Genomic DNA, 25,292 nt, shown 5'->3' with positions numbered 1-25,292 from the left:
CCATGAATCATAAACGACTGGGCAAGGTTTTGAAATATGTTATAAAACAATTTTTTCTATGTTTTTATAAAATTTTTGCATAGCATTTCCTAAACAGGACAGTCAAAGGAATAGTCTCTTTATTTGCCATTAGATCACAATGATGTTCCACTGAAGAAAATGTATCTGTTACCTTTTTGTAAATGTTTAATGTTTTCTTTATATTAAATCCTATGAATCATAACACAATGGCGTTTATTTCATTTAAAAACAAACAAATGTCCTATAGTAGATATTTATTTTCAAATTATGGTATCCAACGAGGGTTCAAGATTGGTGATAAAACTGCTGACCCCCGTTCTTAATGGCACACCTTAGTAGGATCCCTAGCTCCTTCTGGTGCCTTGTCTCATTTTCTTATAACCTCACATTTCTAAATTACTTTGTGTTGCTCTTTCACATAACATTCCAGAAAAACGCATCAAAATAACGTGACAACATACAAGACACTGTAAATGAGGTGTTTTTGTCGCCACCAAGAGAAAAAAAACTGTCCCAGCGTGTAATCACCATCCTGCATTTACCTGCATTTACTGTAAACCTTTGAAAAGTATTTCCAAAAATATTCTAAACCGAGCTGTAGCAGCTCCTAATGATGCGCAACCAGATTTCCAGAATACCAGGATTCTATGGTTCTGCCTCCGTGCGTGCGTGGGGGGCAACCCCAGCTCACCCTCCATCTGATGGCAGCATCAGGCAGTCCCGTGAAGCGTTTGCGTGGGAGTTCCCTCCACCGCCATGTCGGGATGGTGCACAACTCTCTCTCTTTCTCTCTCTCTCTCTCCACACATCCTCCCCCACGTTAAGAGCTTAGCACGGCAGAAGCAGCTCCTGCAGCATCCAGCATCCCTCCATCCCTGCCTCGGGAGCATCAGTCCTACCCGGCGCAGCACCGTGTAGGTGATGCCACAGCATCATCCGCATTTCGACGAGAAATAACCGAGGGTTGGTCCATAAAGGAGAGAGGGGCGAAGAGGAAAATTTGCTTCAGCCTCGAAGACGGCAACTGCCCATGAAGATGTCTAACGCTGACACAGTCTTAAACCCCACCGATCGGGTGGTAAAATGTAAGTTAGCCTTCATTTGTCCGCTCGGATGTGGCTGTATTACATAACATCTCAAGTGCTGCGGTTTGAGGAAAAGGGTGGCCTTTACTGTTATTTTTTTCATCGTGCAGTAATGATTGATTAAGTTGCGTTGAGATGTTATAGTGCACAAGAGAAGCTTTGATGTTGATAAACAATCCCGGGTTCCTCTGCCGCACAAGCCCTTCCCCAAAGAAGGCAGGCAAGAAGCACGAAGCATCGCACAAAGATTGATATAAATATATATGCAATATATATGATCTAACTGGATCAATGTATTATTGCTCGGTTTTACAGTAGCATGACGTGTAGGCTGTGGCGGGCAGGAGAAGTGAGGAGGAAGAAAAGCCCAATTAGCGAGCTTCGTGGTAGAAGCTGGAGCAGTGATGCAGCAGGATTTTGTGGGCTTTGACGGGGGAAGCAGAGGAGGAAGGGAGCATGAAATAGACATTTAATGGGATATACTTTACCAGGAGTGAGTCACATTTTAATTTGATTGGGGGGGTCATGTAAGGAACTGATCGATGTGGGATGATGAGGTCCTCACAGTTGCCATAGCTCACTTGGCCCCGCTCATTTTGAGAGCATAAATGTATATCTAGAGTAGAGTCCAGTGTATTATGAGGATGACATAGCAGACCAGTCAGCATTAACATTTTCCTTGTGTACGCTTAAGAGTTGGAGAAACACAGAAAGATGTGCACTACACGTATGTGATAATTACTATTTAGAGCATCAAATATATGCTTAAAGTTAACTTTTTTAACAGACACATGGACAGTTGTGGTTCTTGCTTGAATAAAAGACCAACTCATTCTGCTGCCCCATGAAACACCAACAAAGCTCATTCTGTTCAGCAAACAATCTTTTTATTATATAACCAATCAGAGACCTAAATAATTAACTTATACTGTTGATTTGATAAATAGCTGAATGGATGGATGGACGGACGGATGAATGGATGAATAAAACATCCGTAATCACTGAAGGATCTTTTGGTTCAGGTTTGTCTCATTTCTCCCCTAAAGCCAAGAAAGCATTGAAAATGCTCTTTTCTTGTGGGTTACCACAGCTACAATACATGTTTTGCAAATCTCAAATGGTACTTTAAAGAATAATTATCCATAATGAAATATTTAGCAGAGTCCTGACCAGGCCAAATATGTAAGATTTAACTAGATATGATCAAGTGTTGTCCAAACTCCTTAACAAAATCACCAAAATAACCCTCTCATTTTGCACCAATTCAGAAGTTGCAAATAAGAGTCCAACTTTTGTGTCATCAGCCACCTTTGGTGTACAGCAATACTTTTCCTACTGGGGCTGCCCCCACAGGCAGTGCTGCCCTTGGCAAAAAGCCCTGTTGCCCATATGAAACACAGCAAATGAATATGGACAAAACAATTAAATCATAGTTTGATATGCCATTTTAGTTTTAAAACAACATACATACAAGGCCTACTGAAGAAAATCTTTAAACCACCAATAATTGTCTTGGCATAGCAGCAGGGCTGCACGATATATTGCAAATATATCATCATTGCAGCCCAAGATATAAGCAAACCTTTCACTGCGTAGGACCCCTTGCTTGATGGATTGCCCAGGAAAAATTTAACTCATACAGGACATGTGTACAAGTTGTACATTCTAACTAATAACCTTTTGTCTTGATTGGTTGCGAATGCAACCTTAGAATTATTTTTAAAAAAGCAAAGAAAAAGAAATTTAATTAAAGATCAAGGGTTGACAGAATAAATGGGAGATCAGTGGTGATATTGGCATTGGTGGGTTTACTGGAGGTGGCCCCAAATTGAGTAGTGCTTTGACCCTCATACAATGTTGAGATGGCTCTGCCACAGAACGTCTTTATTACAAATATGGACAGGTTAGGGTTTTAAAAATGAGCTGAGTGAATCTTAGTCTTATAAACACACCTGCTGACTTATTTTACTGTAGCATTATCTTAGCGATGTAGAAAGCAATTACATTTTCTTTTCTACAAATTGATAATTGTAAGTGAAATAAATAATACACATACAAATGGAGAAAATTAATAGTCATACTAAATAAATTGGAATATTATTGAAAAGTTCATTTATTTCAGTAACTTAATTTTCTAAAACATATTATATAGATTAATTACACAGACAAATGATTTCAAACCTTTACTTCTGTTAATTATGATAATTTTCTGCTAACAGCAAATGAAAACACAACATCTAAGATTAGAGTATATTAAATTACACCAATAGAGAAATTGTTACTACAGAAATATGGGCTTAGTAAAAGGTATGTTTAATACCTATTAAAGATTGTTATTTTCAAACTCTACTTTTAATCTGACAAGCGAACGTCTTTGGAACCATTATTGTAATTGATTGAAGATGACTGTATACACTATACACATACTGTATGCACACACAACCACACAGAGAATGGAGGTCGCTTAATATATATTACAAAATATGACAGGCATTCATTAATTAAGTAATTGATTAAATAATGAACGAAAATTGTAACTTATAAATATAAACATAAACAAAGGAAACCTGTGTTCGTTTTTTTTTTTTTTTGTTATTTCCTTTTTTATTATAACAAAGGAGAAAAGGACAGAGCTAGGACTGACCAGCTCTGTCCTAGGATGCCCCCTAGACACAGTGTAGGTGGTAGGAGACAGAAAGACTCAAAAATAACATCACTGTTGGACAATGTCTCCAGCCCATGCATGGAGCTGTTGTAGAACTGGAGAGCTCATTCAGTGACAGGCCGCTGCACAAAAGAGCGTTTTTTCTGATCCTTCCTCCCAGCAAGCTCAATAAGTGTTTACATCCCTGCTGTTATTTGCACCGTTTTTTCGATTTTCGTAAATAATGTGTTGTTGTTTTCTCATGCATAATTACAAATTAGCTTTTTGTAAATTTTCAAATCACACTACTTAGGGGGAACATTTCATATAATATGTGCATGCTGTTTGTAATTATTGTACAATATTAATTATTCTTAGGTTTTACTTTTTTTTCCCCTACATTACAGTCTACTCTTAATTTTGGATTTTTATAGTTTCTCACATTTGTGGGTGTCTGTATGCTTCCACTTGCCTTTTACATTGCTGCTGACACACCTGAATTTCCCTACTGTGAAACAATAAAGCATTTGTCTATTCTATTCTATTCCTCTATGTATTTTGGCTATAAATTTACTTCTTATATTTCATTCTTATATATATATTCTTATTATACTGCCTGTTTATTTCCCTTTGAATCGTACCACAAGAAAAATTGATTTGTTTATTAAGCAGCAAAGTTAAATATGTATGTTGCTTCTCTGAAAAACCTACTAAATCCAATACCAGATACCTTTTGGTGGAGGCAGTGTGATGGTGTGGTGCAGCATTTCACTCACTGGAAAAAAATAGTCTTGCAGGTAATCTCAATACAGATAAATATCAAAACGAGATTCTGCCACCAGAAGCAATACCATATCTCAACTCTTAGGGACCAAAGTTGATCCTCCCAAATGTCAATGCTCAGCCTTACAGAGCGGGATTTTTCAGAGACTACCACCAGAATTTGGGAGTGGAGAGGGCGGAAGAGCCTGCCTGCAGTCCTGACCTCAACCCAATTTATCACTTTTGGGATCAGCTTCAGCATGTTGTTTGTGCCATAGTGCCCACATTACCACATTGGCTAGGTTCTGACAAATGCTGGTTAAGGAATGTGAAGCCTTCCCATAACAGTGTGTGACCAAACTGGTGACCAGGATGAAAAGGACGTTCTAGGCTGTTGTGGTTGTTTACTGTTCTTACAAGCACTACTGTGCCCATGTTTGGTAAATTTAAAAAAAGATATTTGCCAATATATCTTGTTTCTTCAAACTTCAATAATAAAAGCCAAAAAAACAACACCAAACAACAGTCAATAGCAGCATAAGCTGTTAGGCTTTGGCATAGAAGATTTGGCAAGTTTTCTTGGGCAAACCCCACATACTCAACTGTGCTGCAGAACCCACGAGCACATTTTCCTTACAAATGTGGCACAATTTGAAAAGGAAATATTTGCAGACCAGCAAGTAAACAGGGGTTGCAATTGCCCCGTTGGTGCCTCTTGGTGGTCCCACTACACACAGCTGAAATACCAAAAATACAAACTGATACAGAGTTGGAAGCAGATGAAAAAAAAAAGAATGAAAATGTAGTGGATTAATTGAACTGATGTCACCTTTGCATGATTTACTAATATTGTGCACTCCAACATGGCAGCCATCCATTCACTATATACCGAAATATATATGGCAGTTTGAACAACAAAATGACTGTTATTTATTAGCAATGCTTGAACAAGAGTTGAAAAATGTGTTGAGCAAACAGAAAGTCCATATCAGCAAAGGCACACGTCAACCTTTCTGACTGAATCGCTTTGCTTTTGTAACAGTATTATGTAATACCAGGCACTTCGAGAAGTCTGAAACTCTGAAAGTGTTATGCATTTGTTACATTTTATTTCCTGTGTATGTTGTATAAACCTGCCTTACTTCAAATTCCATTTCTTCCACTTTTCTGTCCAATTAAAATAGGAAAACATTTCTTCAAATTCAGGTTGAAGTAGTTTTCTAAGGCTCTTAAATATGCTAATAGATTTTGTTATTTCTTGACAGGCTTGTAGATGTTCCTTTTGTAGTTTTCATCTGCTTTCCCTATTTTGGTATTCAGCTTTAAAGAGACAAGCATTTCTTTTTTCAATTCCCAGAGGGCCAAATGTAAAAAAAAGTCATAAGGTACTGAATCACACAGCCATCAGTTGATCAAAGTATGCTTTCAGGACAATACTGATGTATTATGTTCTTGTGCACTCACACTATATGAGATGGAGATATTTTTATCCTTGTGGGCATAGCTCTAAAGCTAAAGCAAACAAGGTTTATCTTCAGTAGTTCTTTCATATACAAGCTTTGACCCGACAGAGCATAAAAAAGCTTTGGTTTCCGCTGGCTAGTGCAGTTTGTTTTCCGCAGCACTGAAAGCGTCAACCTGTGCACTCAGTCTTTCCTCACTTTGTCACTTGTTCCTTTATCCTAATATTACTTCTGATGACAGTCACATTAATACAATTGTTAGGTTAGATAGAAATGCACCAGTGTTTAAATCTAATAAATACATTTTACTAGGAGGCTCAAACAGTGACACATCTTATGGAGTAGACCCATGCACGTGGAGGTGGGAGGGAAGCCTGACACCTACAAACATTAGTTAGTACAATCGAATCAGGCTGTACTGTATTTCCTGACAGGATCCAGGGTGCCTCATTTGCAATAAAAATCTTTTGTGTTTTTCTTTTTTTTTTTTCAATCATTCGGAGTGATAACCTGTCCTTGGAATATTTGTTAGGGAGCATGAACACTAGTATTATTCAGAGCTGATTGAAAAAATTTGTTGTCAGCTGCATGAGCATGTCTAATAAATCACTGTATCTTTGTGAACCTCCAGTGCAAATTGCAGTTTTCTGGAGCACCACTGGCTGCACTCCAACAGTCAGCTGCTGTTGCTCAATTCGCTGCCACTGCTGCTGCTACTGTTGCCCGGCAACATACAGTATTTCATTGCTCAGCTGAGCTTGGCGCTGAGCAGAAGTCAGCTTTTCATCTCTGCACCACATATCTATATCAGTGTACTTTTATACTGTGCCTTTGCTTCTGCAGAAGGTGGTGTTAAAGAATATTACGTAAGAGGCAGAGATTTTATATTTAGGATTTCACTGTTATTACCCATATCAAGAAGATTACTATGAATATGTAGGTAAAGGGATATTGTTGAACATGCAGTGAGTACGTCTATTTTCAATAATATTATGTTTGTTATTTAATTTAATCTATTTTATTTCTGATTAATTATTTTTGAAGATTTGGGACCTACATTGACATGATTTTTACATAAAATAATCAAAAACTAATGTTCAAAATTAAGAAAGCAAAAAAAAAATAAAAAAAATCTGAATGTTTTTGTTTTTTGTATAAAGTTTTGTTAAACAACATATACATATTGATTTAGGTGACAAACCAGTTGAAGTTTGAATTTTAATAAGGAGAACCATTTATAAGCAATAACCATATATAGAAAAAGACTTCCTAGGCATAAATTTGATGGTGTGATGCTTCAAGCTACCTGCTACACTTTTCAGTACGATCAATGAAACTTATTTTAAATATAGTTACTCGGGGATCAATAAAGTATCTTTGAATTGAATTGAATTGAATTTAGATACCCCTGCCATGGTCATTTTTATTTTGTTTTGCTGTTTTGTTGTAGATCTTTGTCCTAAAACTGTCTTATACAGGTCCTTCTCAAAATATTAGCATATTGTGATAAAGTTCATTATTTTCCATAATGTCATGATGAAAATTTAACATTCATATATTTTAGATTCATTGCACACTAACTGAAATATTTCAGGTCTTTTATTGTCTTAATACGGATGATTTTGGCATACAGCTCATGAAAACCCAAAATTCCTATCTCACAAAATTAGCATATTTCATCCGACCAATAAAAGTAAAGTGTTTTTAATACAAAAACGTCAACCTTCAAATAATCATGTACAGTTATGCACTCAATACTTGGTGGGAATCCTTTGGCAGAAATGACTGCTTCAATGCGGCGTGGCATGGAGGCAATCAGCCTGTGGCACTGCTGAGGTCTTATGGAGGCCCAGGATGCTTCGATAGCGGCCTTTAGCTCATCCAGAGTGTTGGGTCTTGAGTCTCTCAACGTTCTCTTCACAATATCCCACAGATTTTCTATGGGGTTCAGGTCAGGAGAGTTGGCAGGCAAATTGAGCACAGTGATACCATGGTCAGTAAACCATTTACCAGTGGGTTTGGCACTGTGAGCAAGTGCCAGGTCATGCTGAAAAATGAAATCTTCATCTCCATAAAGCTTTTCAGCAGATGGAAGCATGAAGTGCTCCAAAATCTCCTGATAGCTAGCTGCATTGACCCTGCCCTTGATAAAACACAGTGGACCAACACCAGCAGCTGACACGGCACCCCAGACCATCACTGACTGTGGGTACTTGACACTGGACTTCTGGCATTTTGGCATTTCCTTCTCCCCAGTCTTCCTCAAGACTCTGGCACCTTGATTTCTGAATGACATGCAGAATTTGCTTTCATCCGAAAAAAGTACTTTGGACCACTGAGCAACAGTCCAGTGCTGCTTCTCTGTAGCCCAGGTCAGGCGCTTCTGCCGCTGTTTCTGGTTCAAAAGTGGCTTGACCTGGGGAATGCGGCACCTGTAGCCCATTTCCTACACACGCCTGTGCACGGTGGCTCTGGATGTTTCTACTCCAGACTCAGTCCACTGCTTCCGCAGGTTCTCCAAGGTCTGGAATCGGCCCTTCTCCACAATCTTCCTCAGGGTCCGGTCACCTCTTCTCGTTGTGCAGCGTTTTCTGCCACACTTTTTCCTTCCCACAGACTTCCCACTGAGGTGCCTTGATACAGCACTCTGGGAACAGCCTATTTGTCCAGAAATGTATTTCTGTGTCTTACCCTCTTGCTTGAGGGTGTCAATAGTGGCCTTCTGGACAGCAGTCAGGTCGGCAGTCTTACCCATGATTGGGGTTTTGAGTGATGAACCAGGCTGGGAGTTTTAAAGGCCTCAGGAATGTTTTGCAGGTGTTTAGAGTTAACTCGTTGATTCAGATGATTAGGTTCATAGCTTGTTTAGAGACCCTTTTAATGATATGCTAATTTTGTGAGATAGGAATTTTGGGTTTTCATGAGCTGTATGCCAAAATCATCCGTATTAAGACAATAAAAGACCTGAAATATCTCAGTTAGTGTGCAATAAATCTAAAATATATTAATGTTAAATTGTCATCATGACATTATGGAAAATAATTAACTTTATCACAATATGCTAATATTTTGAGAAGGACCTGTATTTCATTATCCAATTTATTTAGTGGTCATTTCATGCCAAATTGTTGTAAAAAGCTTATGATCTGGTCAATGCATTTCATTAAGATGGTTATCTAAGTTCCAATCATTCCAGTCAATTGCAGTGGGAAGTAGTAAAAAAATATACTGAAAAAAAATCAGATTGCTCTACAATCAGAAAGAAAGAAGTTATTCTGGTTAGCTAAGGTAGTATGAGGTCAGGTGGCCTGCAGTGGCACTGTATTAGAAAATCACATTTTTATCCATTTACTGATTTTATGAGCAGCAAATTTACACTGATAACAATTAGATGGATACAATCAAAAATAAATAAAAAAAAGATTCATAAAGATTTAAAGTTCAGATTATGATAACTGTCATCATTTGCTTCAGCATGGCCCATATTAGACTGTTCATTAGCTTTAGGGCATTAGCTTGGCCCTCTTGGACAAACCATTCGTTTCAAACTATTAGCTTGGCTCTCTTGAATTAGCCATTTGTTTTAAACTGTATGCTTAGCCCCTCCAAGACAACCTTGTTAGACTCTTAGCTTGGCCATTCCTAGACTAGCTGTCACCTTTAAAATCGTTAGCTTGGTACCTCTTGGACTAGCCATTAGTTTCATATTAATAGCTTGGCCTTCTTGGACTAGCCATTTGTTTCAGATTGTATTCTTGGCCCTTCCAAGAATAGCTGTCAGCTTTAAAGCAATAGCTTGCCACCCTCCCTTGGGCTACTCATTAGCTTCAGGCCATTCGTTTGGGCCCTGTAGCCAGGAGCTTGTGTTAGCTTGGCCCTTCCTGGACTAGCTGTTAGCTGAACCCCTGGGACTATCTAAGCTGGATTCTTAGTGATCTTGCCTAGAGACTTAACTATTAAAGGTAATATATTAACTCCTTGTAACTTTTAACAGAGCTTTACTTTAACAAATCCCAAACTATCCTTTTAAGTTGATAGCAATAAGAAAGCATAATAACATGACTTATTGAGAAGGTGTAGGATTATATAAGTGTAAACCTCCTCCCACTCCTTTTCTTGGATTGTTTACTAAATTTCCAAATATGAGCTGATTTTGCCTTATTTTTGTATAGATTGTTTCCTCATCTTTTATTCATTTATTCATCTTTTATTTAAAATAAAATGAACAGATTTTTCAGACTGTGCTGTTATGCATAGTGGGTTCATTCACTTCCTTTGCAGTGCATTTAACGCTGCTGAGTTTGTACTTGCTGGTTGAGTGTCAAAGCACACGTCGCCATCACAGATACACACTGGCTCTGTGAAAAATTTTAGACCCATTATCTACACTTGCAGGGGCTTGCCTCATTATCCCAGGAGTAGTGGCTTTGAGATTTCTCTAGTTTAGCATTTATTATTAAAGACCATCTTCATCACGTTGAGCTCAGAGCCTTATTCTTTGTTTTTTCTTCCCCTGGCTCTGCTGAGTGGCCCTGTTTGTTGCACACTGCAAAAATCTGGCATGCATACAGTTTAATATTGTTGTTCACTTATAACATATGTGCATGTTGCTCATAAGTGTGTATTAGTGTCTTTGTTTCACACAGCTGTTAATTAGCAACTGGACTTACATTTTCTTCCCATGTAAATTATTCATGGTTCTGACACTTAGAAAGAGTTTTCCAGCCAGATGATCAGGGGATTAATGTCGGTGTGTGTGCCCAAAGGCTTGTAGTCACACAGAGATCATCTGCAAATTTACAAAGAAAATAATTAAAAGAAATAACCCTTGCCTGCCATTACTGAAGTAATGATCTGTGCTTGGATTTCACTGTTTTGCAGACTGTCTGGTAGGTAGGTGACTGGTGCACATTTAATGGCCACACTCTTCTGAAAACCATCAGGGGTAAACCCGTTGCTTGAACGTTTTATGCAGAAATCAGAAAACACAAAACACAGATCTGCATATCATACGTTATGAATAAATAATTTAAGAATTGGATTGTTGGTAGCACTAACTGTTACTTATGTTTCTGTCAAATGGCAAGTACTGGAATCATAATATATATCTCTATGCACTGTCCTTAGCTGTCCCCTTCCCTTTGAGCCACCGCCTTACAATGAAGGAAGTGTTTGACTGTGAAGGCAAACCTCGCGTGGATCTCCTGAAGGCCCACCTGACCAAGGAGGGCCGTGTGGAGGAGCCCGTGGCCCTTCGGATCATCAATGAGGGAGCGGCCATTCTCCGCCAGGAGAAAACAATTCTCGACATCGAGGCACCAGTCACAGGTATCATACTGTTTAGGGAAGTTTGCCAGCTCTTTGAGTCAAACTGAATTAGGACAAACCTGGAACTCAATGTTTATGATCTTTATTTAAACACATAAGAAGAGTTCACTACAAATGTTTAGATCTTTCATAGTTTACTAGTTTAATGGTTTTATGACAGTGATTTTGCATGTTTAGCACCAAGACCCTGGAGCTTGCTTAGCTAAGTTGCAGCTAACCATTTCATCATTAAGCCAAACAGTTCACCCATGGCATTTATTGCCACATTTGATTAAAACATGTTAAAATACATTTAAATTCATTCATGTTTTATTGCAGTAGCATAAACTCACATGAAAAATGTGAAAAAACAAATTCTTTAATTTTACTAAATGTTTTTAGTGGGGAAAAAAATCCCCACTAAAAATCTCACATTAAGAAATAATTGTTTAGAACAAAATCACATTAAACAATTCTGATAAAATTAATATTGCTGGATGAATGACTTTTAAATACAGTAGTATCTGTTTTCATCATTTTAGTACTAGCAATGGTGATCATTGAGACCGTAATGAACATCCATCTATATAAAACCCATATAATAATAATAATAACAATAATAATAATAGTTAGTTATATAGTGATAGTCAGACACTGTCTTAATTAGTGTCAACTTAATTGAAGTAGCTGTACCCTCGCACTAGTCCAGACCATAGTGGATCTATGTCAGGACCTAGCACTCAAAATGAAGAAAAATCCATAAACCATAAAAAATTACAAGAGTACCAATGGTTATTGAGGTGGGTGAATGTGGCTCTAGTGTACAGAGCTATGAGTAGTTGGTATGACTGGAAAAGTGCTAAGTTTAGTCCATTTACCACAACAAATACAAACATAAAGTAATGGACATGTATATAGGCATGATATCACAGAACATGGAGCACCAAATCTAAATGTACTTTAGGAATATTAACATGTTCGACTAAAGGTTTGCATTTGAAAGTTTATATATATTAGGTAACAATTGTAAATTAGGTTAAAATAGAACCTGCTTTTGTTTAGCTGTAAAACAATTGAAGGTTGAATAATGCACTAAGGTAAGGTCAAATCTGATGCGATAGTTTCTCCGGTGCTATACAAGTGAGACAGGTCCAATAGACTTGCATAATAAAAATGTTTCTAAAGAAATTAAACAAGACTGATACATAACCACAACATGAAAGTAAGGCCTCTATTTTTGCATGTTCTGAATAGCTTTGTCTGTAGATGACAAACTGTTGCACCAGTATTAATTAAAGCAGTCTCCCAAATCAACAAACGGAGATCTTTGATAGCTGGAATTGAATCTTGGTGATATCAGCAGTTGCCAGGACTAAGCATATTTGCACAGGATTAATGTATGATTGGACCCTTGAGTTGAATATTCTTTTCATCAATGTGTGTTATAATTCTTTACTCGAGGCACATAATGAATGGTTAAGTTTGGAACTGCCTGTTTTTTATAATTACTCTTGTTGGCATTGCTGTTTTATGTATTGGCAGGAAAGACAGGAGAGTGACATTCTTCATTGACAGTGACAATCAGTGACAAAAGAGAACATCTTTGACTATTAGAGATTTAAAATTCGTCCAGCAAATTTCTTTTCCCAATAAAAAATTTTAAGAAGAGAAAGCCTCAAGTAATATCTGGAAGACGTTTGTCATTAATATACATTTATTTTAAAATAGTTTCTTCCTTATACCCCCGGGCTGTCACACTACAGAGCATCTGCTTTGAGTTTCTGTGTCATAAAAAATACACAGCTTGAATTAGATAAAGTTCAAGCATAATATTTCTACACGTCTAATAGTAAAGCATACCTTATTTAATTTTCAGCTAAGCCAGGCTTCCACAAGTTGTGAAAAACGACCTTGCATTAGCATCACAACTTAGAGATACACAGAAACCGTGCATGTGGAGTATAGTCACGAAATGTACGCACGTGCAACTCAAGAGATGTGATGATCTCATGGTATGCTTTGCAGATGCTTTCCGTGCCCTGACGAAAACCCACTTAAAATAGGTTGGACGGTGGATACTGCTCAAACCCTGAGTGAATTTTCAGTAGTGTAGACAAAGCATTTGACATTTATGTTAATTCCACAGCAGAGACACAAATGTGACAGCCGTGCTGAATTGGGGATGAAATTACGTATGCCTTAATTAAACTGTTATTAATTTAAAGCTGCAGATCTTCCCATACCATTGAAAAGCAAAATAGATATGCAATAGCGTGATAGGGTAACAAATATGGGAAAATATGGGAATTTTACACCTTTCATCCCTATCCAGACTCAATATATGTCATTAGGGTACATAATAAGTGACACAAACACTTTATAGACTTAATAGGACTTGATGTTTCATAAATTGTGCTTTATTTTTTATATTTAGACCCATACAAAATTGGTTTTCAGATACACCAACATACTATGGTACAAGAAACAGCATGGCAGCTTTTTATGTCAGATGCAACCATCCATTGTACCTAATATACACACAGAAAATGCTTTAGTTTCCCCAGATGAGCTGTAAGTAGTGGATGGATGGATGGATGGATGGATGGATGGATGGATGGATGGATGGCCATCATGGATTTACTTCAGATAATCCTGACTCAAATTAAAAAATGTGCACATTTGAACAAGGCTGTTAGATCTAAAATTGTTTATCATAATTAAAAACAACTAAGTACACAGTAAAACCTGGCAAAAATGTTCAGTGTTCAAAAACAAGTTAGATACATGATGACCAGGAAAGAGTTACATTTTTGCAGAATAGAGCATATTTTTTAAGAATTTCTACATAATCTAGGCTTTTCCATATTCATATGTTGTGAATATTAACTAAGATTAAACTAGAGCCAAAGGGTAAACCTCCTTCTGGAAAAACCCTGTCTGGTTTCATAATTCAGCTCCTGTAGGTTGATCACATATCTCTCAACACTATCCTTCTTAATGGCTGAAATTCTAAAAATTTGGGGAAGGTTAGATCATGACCCTGACTGTAGGGTGAGTCATCAACATTTTGAAGCCAGCTTTCATGCTGTTGGCTCCAAAATATCATAAGTAATGCTGACAGAATTACTTTTTTTTTCTTTTTTTTGGCCAAATGCAGGTTTTAATGAGATCTGTAGAGCAATCATCAACCCACCCTTCCATACATACATACATGCAGGTGACCACTCTCTCATGCGCTAATTTCTTCAAATAGTTATACGCAAGTATAAGCATAATGTTCAACCATCATACTGTTCAGGAGATGTACGTATCAACACCAGAAAAAAGCTAAACAAAATAAAAGCACTTATACCTCACTGCTACAGAATCAAGACAAGCACTGCTCAAATGTTACTGCAGTCACTGAGTAATAACATTATTTCATCTCATGCTCCACCGTGCACATGCTCTGTCTACACCAATGAAGATTTAAATTATCTCAGAATGCTGAGAAGATCAGAGTGAGTCCATCTGAGATACTCTGCCCTACATTTTATTTAATTTAGCAAATAAACATTTGACTAGCTCAAACACTTATAGATGTTATTAAACTTTCATCCCATTAAATGTGGGAAAAAAATTAGATTTATCTGTAACATAACATAAAGTAATGTTCCCTATCCTGACGCTGTGAATTTTACACATTTCAACATGAACAATATACACAATGGGGCCACACACATACTTTAAAACATGACAGGACACCCACCTACATTAACTGGCTTGTAGAAGTTTATAAAATCTTGAGCCAGACAAATGTAAACCCTTTAAAAAAGTGAACCAAGTTTTCATTGCAGTCTCATAGGGACCCTTGTTAACTGGAAAACTACTGTTGCAAGGTTTTCGGCTTCTTGCCTATGTAAATTATTATTATTAACCCGTATTTTAAAATAACCATGAAGATACTTTAATACTTGTGCAGGTGAAATGAAAAGGTTACATGAAACAGGAGGCAAATTAAAACTCATGCTCATTTTATCAATTTGTTCAAATTGTTCTTTTATAATTTCCTGTAAACCCTATAAAGCTTTAGTTCTGTCGACATTTGATTTGAATCCACATCGCTTGGCCAGTTAGAGTTTTGTTTGTAACTTTAGCATACATGTTTATTACCACAAGTTGCATGTTATTAAACATACATGTGGGTAGCAGTAACTTAATCACTGTTTGCTTAACTCTAAATAACTGGCGTTTTCAGCCAGTCTATAAGTAACTAACTGATGAAAAGCACATCTTCAGGCCTCAGCCTCCTGGTCTAAATAGACGGTGAACATATTGAGGTGAAAATATGTAAAAGAGGGAGGGGTTAGCTCATTGGACAACAAAAGGTGGCGCCCGAACAGGGACCCTGACAGAGATAAAGGGGCCCCAGAAGAAGGATGCTCAACAGAAGGACGTCTCTGCCTGAGTACACCCGACCGACAGCCTGAAGGTTGTCTGTGACTGATAAGGCTGTCAGTCACAACCCTCGCAGTAACTGCATAGCGTGCAGGTGAGGATAGGGCTTTATTGAGGGTAGAATGACCAGACCCAGACAGTAAAGCTAGTAGCCAAATAGCCTTAATCCATCCCTACTCGAAGGATCCTCGAGAGGCTTTGAAGACAGACAACTCGAGACGACAAAGACATAGCGATGGACGAAGAGAGTGAAACGCAGGAATGGACAGAACAGGGAGCTGAAGGACCATTCCCGTCAACAGAACAACCGACATCAACACCGTTAGAACTACACCACTAACCTACTGAGTTGCTGTTAGGTAGGGATGGATATTCAACATGGGCTTCATCGGTAAAGAAAATGTTCTTCAGTTTCAACAAAGAGCAATCAAAAGAAGAACTATAGAGTCAGCTAGCATACCACCTCCAAAGAGATGAAGCATACTATTGTAGCATAACATTGTTCAGAGATAAAACATGGATTTAGACTGGTCGTGATACCTTGCCCCAGAGCAGTCCAGAGGAAGGAAGACATTAATCGATGGTTACAATGGTGGACAGGGTTCCTTGAACTTTGGGGACTGGTGAAACTGCTGTCACTGCACAGTCACTCCGAAAAATATGACCCGATTGTAAAGATGGTTTCCAGTGAGTCTGGACTGAACGGGTACCTCACAAACCCCAACACTAGAGCCACGGCAAGGTTGAAAGAGTATGAAATAGAGATCAGAAAGATGACCCAGTTCAAAGAAAAGCTCCGAGCCATCCAAGATGACAACAAAGAGAGTTTGCTTGTGGAGTGTAATGAGTATGGCAGACCAGATCATAGAAAAGACTGTGCTCAGTAGGAAGAGTAGTCGTCTTGCAATCAGAAGGTTGTGGGTTCAATTCCAGCTTCCTCCTGCCATATGTCGATGTGCCCCCTGGGCAAGGCCACTTAACCTCAAGTGAGTGCGATTGGGTGAATGTGGCTCTAGTGTAAAGCGCTTTGAGCGGGCTGTATGACTGGAAAAGCGCTATATAAGTTCAGTCAATTTACCACAGAGCTGACTCAGAGATACCAACTTATGATTTAACGAAAGAAACAGAGAGTGAAGGAGAGGGCGACGAGTCAGAACAAGAGCAAGACCAAAGAGGAGCTGAACACAGCCATGGAACAACTATTACCCCATACATCACAAGCCCAACGGGTGAAATCCTTCAACAGATCAACAGATTGCTCAGACCAGACAAGAACTGCAAGAGACTACCAGGCAGGAAGCCCTCTTATCAGCAGCCCTCGAGCACCATAGGGGAAACCTCCAACGGATGGCCAACACCCCAAGCCACAGGGAGCATGTTCCCACACAAAGTAAAGTAAGAGACCTTATCTTCCAATTTGAACAAGAAGCCAAAGAAAACAGTGCCAGTAACCAACTCAGAATGACAGGAAAGACAGATTTTGAAGGAAAAGAGCCAAGAAAGGTTAGTCGGAAGTCAGACGGAGTCATGATGATGAAAGTCCTAGACCTGATGCCGACAGATGCAAGACAAATTTCCCTGCAAAACGGGACTCGACTATACCAAGTTATCGGAGACCCCTGGGACATAGAGGGAGATGGACTGTTAGTTTTCACAAATGACAACTTCAAGATCCACAATACCAAATTCAGGAAAAGGTTAAGAGCCCAGGCAGGGGAAGATTACAAAAAGGAGGTTCGAGAGCTGAGAAGACAAGTGAGCCAGAACAAAGTAAGCAAAGTGCATCTGACTAGTGGGGCCAACCTCACTTATTATGCTGTCATCCACTCTCCCATTGCCGCTTACAAAAAGGGAGAAGATTTGAAAGAGTATAGAGAAAAAATGTGGGTAGCCCTGGAAGAAGGACTGAATGCTGCCATCAACCATGGCCTGAGAAGGGTAACAATATGCCTAGACGGACTGAGATCACATGACCTGCCATGGGAGTCGGCAGAAAAGTAGCCATTGCAACAGCACACCATGTAGTCAAGAATCTGCTGACAGATGCCTTACTGACCGAAATAGTCATCGTCACTTCCCTTAGCCAGCATGAGAGTTGGAGGAAGAGAGAGCTGGCGTTAGTAGAAAGGATGGATGAGAAGAAGCCGAAAGATCCCCCTCAGAGATACCAAGAATCCAACAAGGGAACGAAAACAAACCACACCCTGATGAAAAACGCTACCTGCACAAGAGTGAGACCAACCAAGTGTCCCGCCTGGAAAAATGACCAAAATCAGCAAAGAAAGACGCAGCTGCCCCTTCAATCTCCGTGCAGGCTGTAGAACGTAGCCTAGCTAATTGCAGCCTGGAAGATCTAGATAAAACAGAGCTGGTTCCAACAAAAGATTTAAAAGCAAAGAAGAAGATAAAACAAAGTCCAGCCCAAGAGCAGTTCCTGAGTCCTTGTAAAATGGAGCCCTTGAACCCAGAAAGAAAATACAGTGAAGTCAGTGGCTCGGAAGAAGAAGAACCATCAGAACATGAGACCTCTGGGGCAGAAAGTGATGACAGTGAAAGCCTGTTTTCAATCCCAGTGCAGCCGGCAACTCCTCACAAGCCACTCATAGTAGGACAGAGAAAAGGGGAAAAGAAAGCAGTGAAAGTGTTTGACATCTACCGGGTCTCAGAAAGAATGGCCAGAGACCTGACATGGGGGCCGGTTCAAGCAAATGATGGCCGTCGAGCGTACATACCAGAAGCTGGACAGAGAGACTATCACATCCCAGCCGTATGGGCTGACCGCCTGGAAGACAAAGTCGAGCTCAGGGTAAAAGCAACAGTTGGGGAATGGGCCAACATCCTAATGATGCCATCCTACCACACCCTAGCAACTAATCAACCCCTGACCAGCAAGTTCAGATCTGCTTATGTTGGAGTTGTGCATGATGTGATGTTAAGAAGACTAAAGAAAGCCGCATACAAGTATGCACAAGAGATTGAGCGACAGGTTGATGAGCTGTCAGCTGAGGAAGAAGAGGAAGAACCTCCATTGCCATCAGCACCACGCTCCACGAGCAAGCCCTTAGGGAAAATGTCTGAACAACCCACAGCATCCAGCCCTGACGCTGATGTTTTTCGTGAGTACAAAAAGATCAAGACCTTAGTTAGAGAGAAAAGATCAGAAGAAAGTAGTTAAGATTACATCAAAGATGTGTGGCCGATGATTACCAATGCTACTGAAAGTGACGAAGCTAAACAAATTGTGGCTGAGCCATGTAACAGCACATCCCCTAGACAAACAAGGAACGGCTCAAAGTCATTATGAGAGGTTGTTGTTGGAAGACATGGATGATGAAGACTCCCAAATCAGGAGAGCTACACTGCGCATGGATGGAGGTCAGTGCCTTGCACCAGTGTGGCATGTGCTTAAGCAATCTCACCAGCTAGATATGTGAAGGCCTTCCGAGAAGTAACCAAAGGGAGGAGAGGAGACATCGCTTTTGCCAAAATGCCGATGCAGGGTACAACAGTTCCACTGATGGATCAAACAGTAATTTCTTATGATCTGGAGCAGCAGTTTTATGAAGAAAGAAAGAGACAGGACAAGGGGCCAAACCACCAACTAAGGCCAGTGTGAAAGCTCCAGCCAACCCCCCTAATAGACCACCACTTCAGAGAAGAGAAGAACCGCAGAGAAGATTTTACGGACCGCCAGCATCGCAAGGCCCACAAAAGAAAAGCACCTTTCTCCCTAGGGAGGAGTACGACAAACTGTCCTCTGAAGAAAAGAAGGCCCTCTTTGAGTCCCGCAGATCAGGGACCGGGGGGCCAGCCAAGTAATGATGACACGGCCGCAAGTCACCCTGAAAATGCCTACTGGAGGGGGGACGAAATCTACACAAAGGTGGGAGGAGAACCCTATCTAGTGGACACCGGGGCTGAGGTATCCATGACTCCCAGAGGCCTAAAGACATCGGGATACCTTACGGTTCAATTTGCCAACGGGACCGTAGAAGGGAAGCCGTATGGAACTTGGCAAGGAACCATTTGGGTGAAGGGTCCATACAACCTCATCACCGTCACAGACTTGAAAGAACTCAACAAACCATTTGGAGAGCGCCGCTCTCTATCTCAAAGGCTGAGCCAGCTACGGTCAAGGTTAGTAAAAGTAGGATTGACTCAGAGTGGAACCGGGGCTCAAGAGTGGTACAAAGCAGTAGATGTGCCAGAGGTAACTGAACAGAATCTGAAAGAAAGCGACTTCTCCCCAGCTGGGAAAGAGAGGTTACGGAAGATCATCACCTCAGCAAACGTGGCCCGATTCAAGAATGACTGTGGAGACCTGGGACCGAAGTATGTGCACCTCATAGAAGGGGGAGTGCATCCACCTGTTCGACAGTACCCCCTGAAGCCGGGTGCCGTTGAAGAAATGGATAAAATAGTAAAAGAATTAAGCGCTCTAGGAATCATCAGAGAAGAGCTATTTCCCATCACTAACAGTCCCATTCAAGCGGTAAAGAAACCAGAGTAAGCAGGAGGAGGTTGGAGGCCAGTAATCAACTTCAAGGCCCTCGATCGAAGAACCACAACAAACCGAGCCAGCCTAATCAATCCCCAAGGAGCATTGAAGACGCTAAGAGTCAAGAAATATAAATCCTGCATTGACCTAGCAAATGGATTTTTCTCCATCAGACTTGCAAAGCAATCACAAGGCAAGACAGCATTTACACACAAAGGCAAGAGTTATGTGTGGGAAAGGTTACCTCAGGGGTACAAGAACTCCCCTAATGTGTTCCAGTCAGCTGTAATGGAAGTTTTGGGTGACTTAGGAGCAACAGTGTACATAGATGATGTGTTAATCACAGACGATACCGAAGAGGAGCACCTAGAGAGACTGCAAACAGTGGTGGAGAGAATCACAGCAGCAGGTTTGAAGCTGAATCTCAAGAAATGCCAGTTTGGACAGTTTCAGGTGAACTATCTCGGATTCCAAGTGACAACAGATGTGGGACTTTCAGAAGGGTATCGAGAGAAGCTGGCACAAATCCAGCCACCTGAATCCGAAAATGATCTACAAAAGATTTTGGGACTGTACAACTATGTGAGAGATCATGTTCCTAATTATCAAAGATATGCTATGCCGTTATATGCCCGCCTAAAGAAGCGAGAAGGAGAAGAAAAAATGACAAAGAAAAACTGGACATGGACTGCATCAAACCAGAACAACCTGGATAAGCTCAAAAGAGCAATCCAAGAAGCCGTGAGGTTGGAGCCGAGGAGCTTGACTGAAAAGTTGGTGGCCGATATCAGCTATGAAGATGAGGACTCCATGCTGAAAGTGAGCAATGAAAATGGGGGATTAGTAACTTTGTGGAGTTACACTTTGTCATCTGTAGAGAAGAAATTCCCCCAAGAAGAAAAAGAGTTAGCAGTGCTTGCTAGATACTGGAGCACCTTAAAAGACCTAGCACAAGGACAGCACATTAAAGTCATCACTCAGAGCCAAGTCCACAAGTATCTCAGAAAAGGAACGATGGAAAGCACAAAAGCAACAAATACAAGGTGGGGAAGATGGGAAGACATCCTGCTGGACTCCGACCTTGAGATTTGCCCAGCACAACCAGCCAGCAAGAAAACACCCTTAGAGCCATCTGTGAAAGAAAGGCCGCCAGAGTGGGTCCTATACACTGATGGGTCGAAGAAAGGACTGGATCAAATGGCCTACTGGGGGTTTATTCTCAAATAGCACAGTCAAGAGAGGTGCCGCCAGAAAGGTAAAACTCCTGGTACTGCACAGGCGGGAGAAGTGACAGCAGTGCTGGAGGGAATGTTAGAGTTGATGAAGAGAAGAATCAAGAGAGCAAAGATAACCACAGACAGCCACTACTGTGCACATGCCTCGAACGAAGACTTATTCATTTGGGAAGAGAATGGATTTGAAATCGCCAAAGGAAAGTTAGTGGCCCATCACGATCTGTGGAAGAAGATCGCTGAGTTGAGGATGAGCCTGGAGCTTGAAGTGGACCACCAGAAGGCTCATACCCGAGAAGGGGCTCCCTGGCGTGGAAACGATGAGGTGGATCGCTATGTTCAACAGAGAAAAGTTGTCTTTGTCGGGATCGAGAAGTGAAACAGAACGTCACAAGGACGGGCGGTCCCTGAAGAGTACGTGGATGAGGTGGTACGGAGCATGCATGAGGCCTTAGGACATGCAGGCGTGCTTCCTACCCGTAAAGAATTGGAAGAGCAGGAGCTCTGGATCCCTATGAAACACATCCGGCACGTACTACGGGACTGTGAAGTATGTGGTCAATACAACACAGGATGCCGTGGACACCGGCTGGAAGGTCTGGCCATCAAGAGCACCATCAAATAATTGAATGTCCACGATTTAACTAGAATTTTATATGCTTTCTTTAATTAGTAACGCTTTTGCAGGGGTCATTAACAGCTTAAATTCGGCAGCACAAAATAATTTCAATAATAGAAATGAATCAATCAACTCAACCTGTCTTTCACTTATGCTGAAACTAGTGAGTTTGGAGAGGCTTTGAAGACGGAGGCTCATCCATGCACCTGATGGAGATGTTTCTTCTGGTAACAACGAGTGGTTTCTTGAAGGGAATACGACTTAATCTTCAGTTTTCTTCCTTTAAGTGGCATGTACTGATGCTCCAGGCTTTGATGGTTAAACAGAAACTTTGTTGTAAACTACCGTCTCCGAAGACGGTAGTTTCCAGAGGGTGAAGAGTCGAAGGAAACCCAGAGACATAAATGAGGTTGATTCAGGACTTCCAGAAGCCTGAAACTTAGAGCAATCAGGTGTTCACCGATCATGTTCACTTCTGTTGTCTGGATAACAAGGCTTTAGATGAAATCAGATTCTTAATCTTGAGGCACAGTCCTTCTAAGGCAAACGGTTTGATCCTCTTTTTTAATGCAGTCGATCAGTGGGGCTGTGTCTCTGTTCCTTTTCCATGTAAGCTTCTTTTCTCCGTCCGATCTTGTTCGCTGGTCTTCTGCGAGGAAACAACACCGTTCCCTCCTTCAGCGTTGCTTTTATAGTGCTTCATGCTTTCACCAGTCAGCCTCTTATTAGGCTTCTCAGTTATTGCGCAACCTATTCAGCGCAGCTTTTTGATTATTGCTCAATACTTTAGTCATGGTCATTGTGACCTACTGATTCTGTTTCTCAGCCTTGGTGATGCCAATAATAGCCACGCTGGTCTGTAGTCGCATCCTCCCTTCCTCCTGTTGCTGTCAGCATACAGCTGGCTCTCGTCACTCCTAGTCATCCTGCAGTTCTCTCCCTAATCTGCTCAGTCTTAAACTTTACACAGTATTACACATTCCATTCTTCAGCTTTCAGCATTTACTTTAAAACACAGTTGCAAAACCATAATTTCATTCTTTTTATTCGTGCTTCACAAATGATTAATGGTATATTTCTTTCATATAAAGCTGATTTAGAATGTCAAACCTTATTGTTTCTTTCTCTAATTCTCAGTTCTTAACCACATTTCAATCATACATCTTTTAACTTGTTAATCAAAGGTTACTAATTTCATTTAATACATGTGAAAGAATGTAAAATCATCATACATCATTTCTTTGGATATACTTGTTTATATTTTTGCAAAAGATAAGACAGATAACATGTGGCATATAATATGTGGCTCCACACAGGCCTCTCTAGTCTCTCAGCTCCAGAATATGAGAACAAGCTTGTTTCACTCTCTACTGTTCCAACTGTGTATTTTAATAATTATTGCATGGATTACACATAAGGATATAAGGATATTTATTGTAACTTGTATGGAGTTAACTGTGAGCAGTTACTAAATGTTGCATGGATTACATGGAAAGATCTCACCTTATTTTGACAATTTGTACATTTGTTTTGTGTCTTTGAGAGCTTGACTGCATTTGAATTTCAATGCAGCTTTTGCCTGCATGTAATACAAGAGTTTTTGTGCATGGGCCTACACCTATGTGCGCATGTGTGTGTTTGATTGCTTTAGTCACACAAGCAGTCTCCCACACACATTGCTCTAAGCTTTGAGTGGGCGAAGGCCACTGTGGAGCTGATAGGGGAGACGGAGAAGCGAGAGGCGATGGAGGATGAGCAGGGGAGCGAGTTGATAATGAAAAATTGAAGGCAGCAAGGAAATGAGATGTAGGTTTGCACTCCAGAGCCATAGTGTTCGCTGTGAAAAAGCATACATCTCCCTGGGGGCTTGGGTTTCTTCTACCCCTTTGAGGTTTGAGCTTTTAATTTCTCAGAAGCAGAGAAAGGAGGCCTTAAAGACCACAGAAATATCTCATTACCATCATGTCCTCAATGTAATTGCTCGAAGTACTTCCATAATTATTTAGAGATTTTGTCAATAATGCAAACATTCTTTATTATTTCCCAACTATAATGTATTCCTTAAAACATTTAATACAAACAACAAACATATTGCATGCAAAAATCTTCCTTAGTCAATGATGATCTCAGCACCAACAGAATGTCCTCTGTTGTTTAAAAACAACATCACCCTGATGTTGTCACTGTATCAGCGTATCTTCTGATCTTCATACAAACAGATTTATACATCCGTTTCAACACATTATCGTATGTGGCAGACGGATTGTACAAGAAGGGGCAGAATTTGTATTTACACCCTGACTGTTGTCATTGTAATTTGTTGGCAGCCCATGTCATTGCAACGTTGACAATAAAAAAGACGACATGGTTCTGTGTTAGCACAGCAGATGTCTGCAGAGGATGGATAAAGCCCTCCAGATGAATCTCCTATAGTTCTACACTGAAAACTGATATGTGCATTGTGATGTGGGTGAGCTATTGTGGCCCCACAAACAGAATTGGTAGAAGCTGTGTAAAGTATATATTGTCCTGCAGCTATACAGCATTACATCCGATAGGATGGATGAGTTTATACAGTTTTCTGTATGCCTTTTCTTGCTATATTGTGTTAAAGTGAATACACATTAGAACTGTATGGTCACTGGAACACACTTTCAAGAACAGAAATGTGTAGAAAAATACATATCAGATTATGACAAAATAGCTTATGTTTTGACTTCCACACTGAATGCCTTGGTGTCCTGGGTGATGCGGTGAAAGCTATATAACACATTTTCTATTGTTTTTGATCAACACTCAGGGTGCACTCATGAGGCCTTTTCTGGTCAATACTGATTTTTGGTTTTCGTTGAGGTCTGATGTACCGATTGTTTTCTAATTTCCACTTGAGACTATTGCATATCTGCCTTTCTTTTCTATGATGTAGAAGCACATAATGTCCAAGACAAAAACCGCTCCATCATAGGTCACTATGGCATACCCAATTTGATCTAGATAAGCCAGGTTGGATATGTCGAAAATGATGTGTCTGCACTGATGAAGATTCATTGATACCTGAAACTGAGAAATCGACCCACTTTTTGGTCAATCATTGTTATCTCACCACTAGGGAGAACTCATGTAGCATTCATTTATGGATTATCAGTTGATCCTCTAACATAAAAATATCAAAAAATAAAATGAGATGATAATGTCACAGACAAAATAATGTAGTTTTACTGCAG

General features: G+C 40.1%; 1 protein-coding gene across 2 annotated transcripts in view; it reads left to right on the top strand.

The window, feature by feature from the left end:
- The first annotated feature begins 672 nt into the window (after positions 1 to 672).
- The window catches only part of ppp3ca (protein phosphatase 3, catalytic subunit, alpha isozyme), a 53,753-nt gene continuing 29,133 nt past the window's right edge, over positions 673 to 25,292 (top strand). Inside the window, exons 1-2 of one of the 2 annotated variants that reach the window (XM_047379174.1) lie at positions 673 to 1,106; positions 11,103 to 11,303. In XM_047379174.1, the coding sequence (XP_047235130.1) occupies positions 1,052 to 1,106; positions 11,103 to 11,303 (256 nt within the window). In that variant the 5' untranslated portion in view covers positions 673 to 1,051. The remainder of the gene's footprint in view (positions 1,107 to 11,102; positions 11,304 to 25,292) is intronic. The other variant, XM_047379173.1, reaches the window with a different exon arrangement.

This window comes from Girardinichthys multiradiatus, chromosome 11 (genome assembly GCF_021462225.1).
Source record: "Girardinichthys multiradiatus isolate DD_20200921_A chromosome 11, DD_fGirMul_XY1, whole genome shotgun sequence".
Taxonomy (NCBI): Eukaryota; Metazoa; Chordata; class Actinopteri; order Cyprinodontiformes; family Goodeidae; genus Girardinichthys; species Girardinichthys multiradiatus.
The sequence above is the reverse complement of the archived record's forward strand: the minus strand, read 5'-3'. Positions and strand labels throughout refer to the sequence as shown.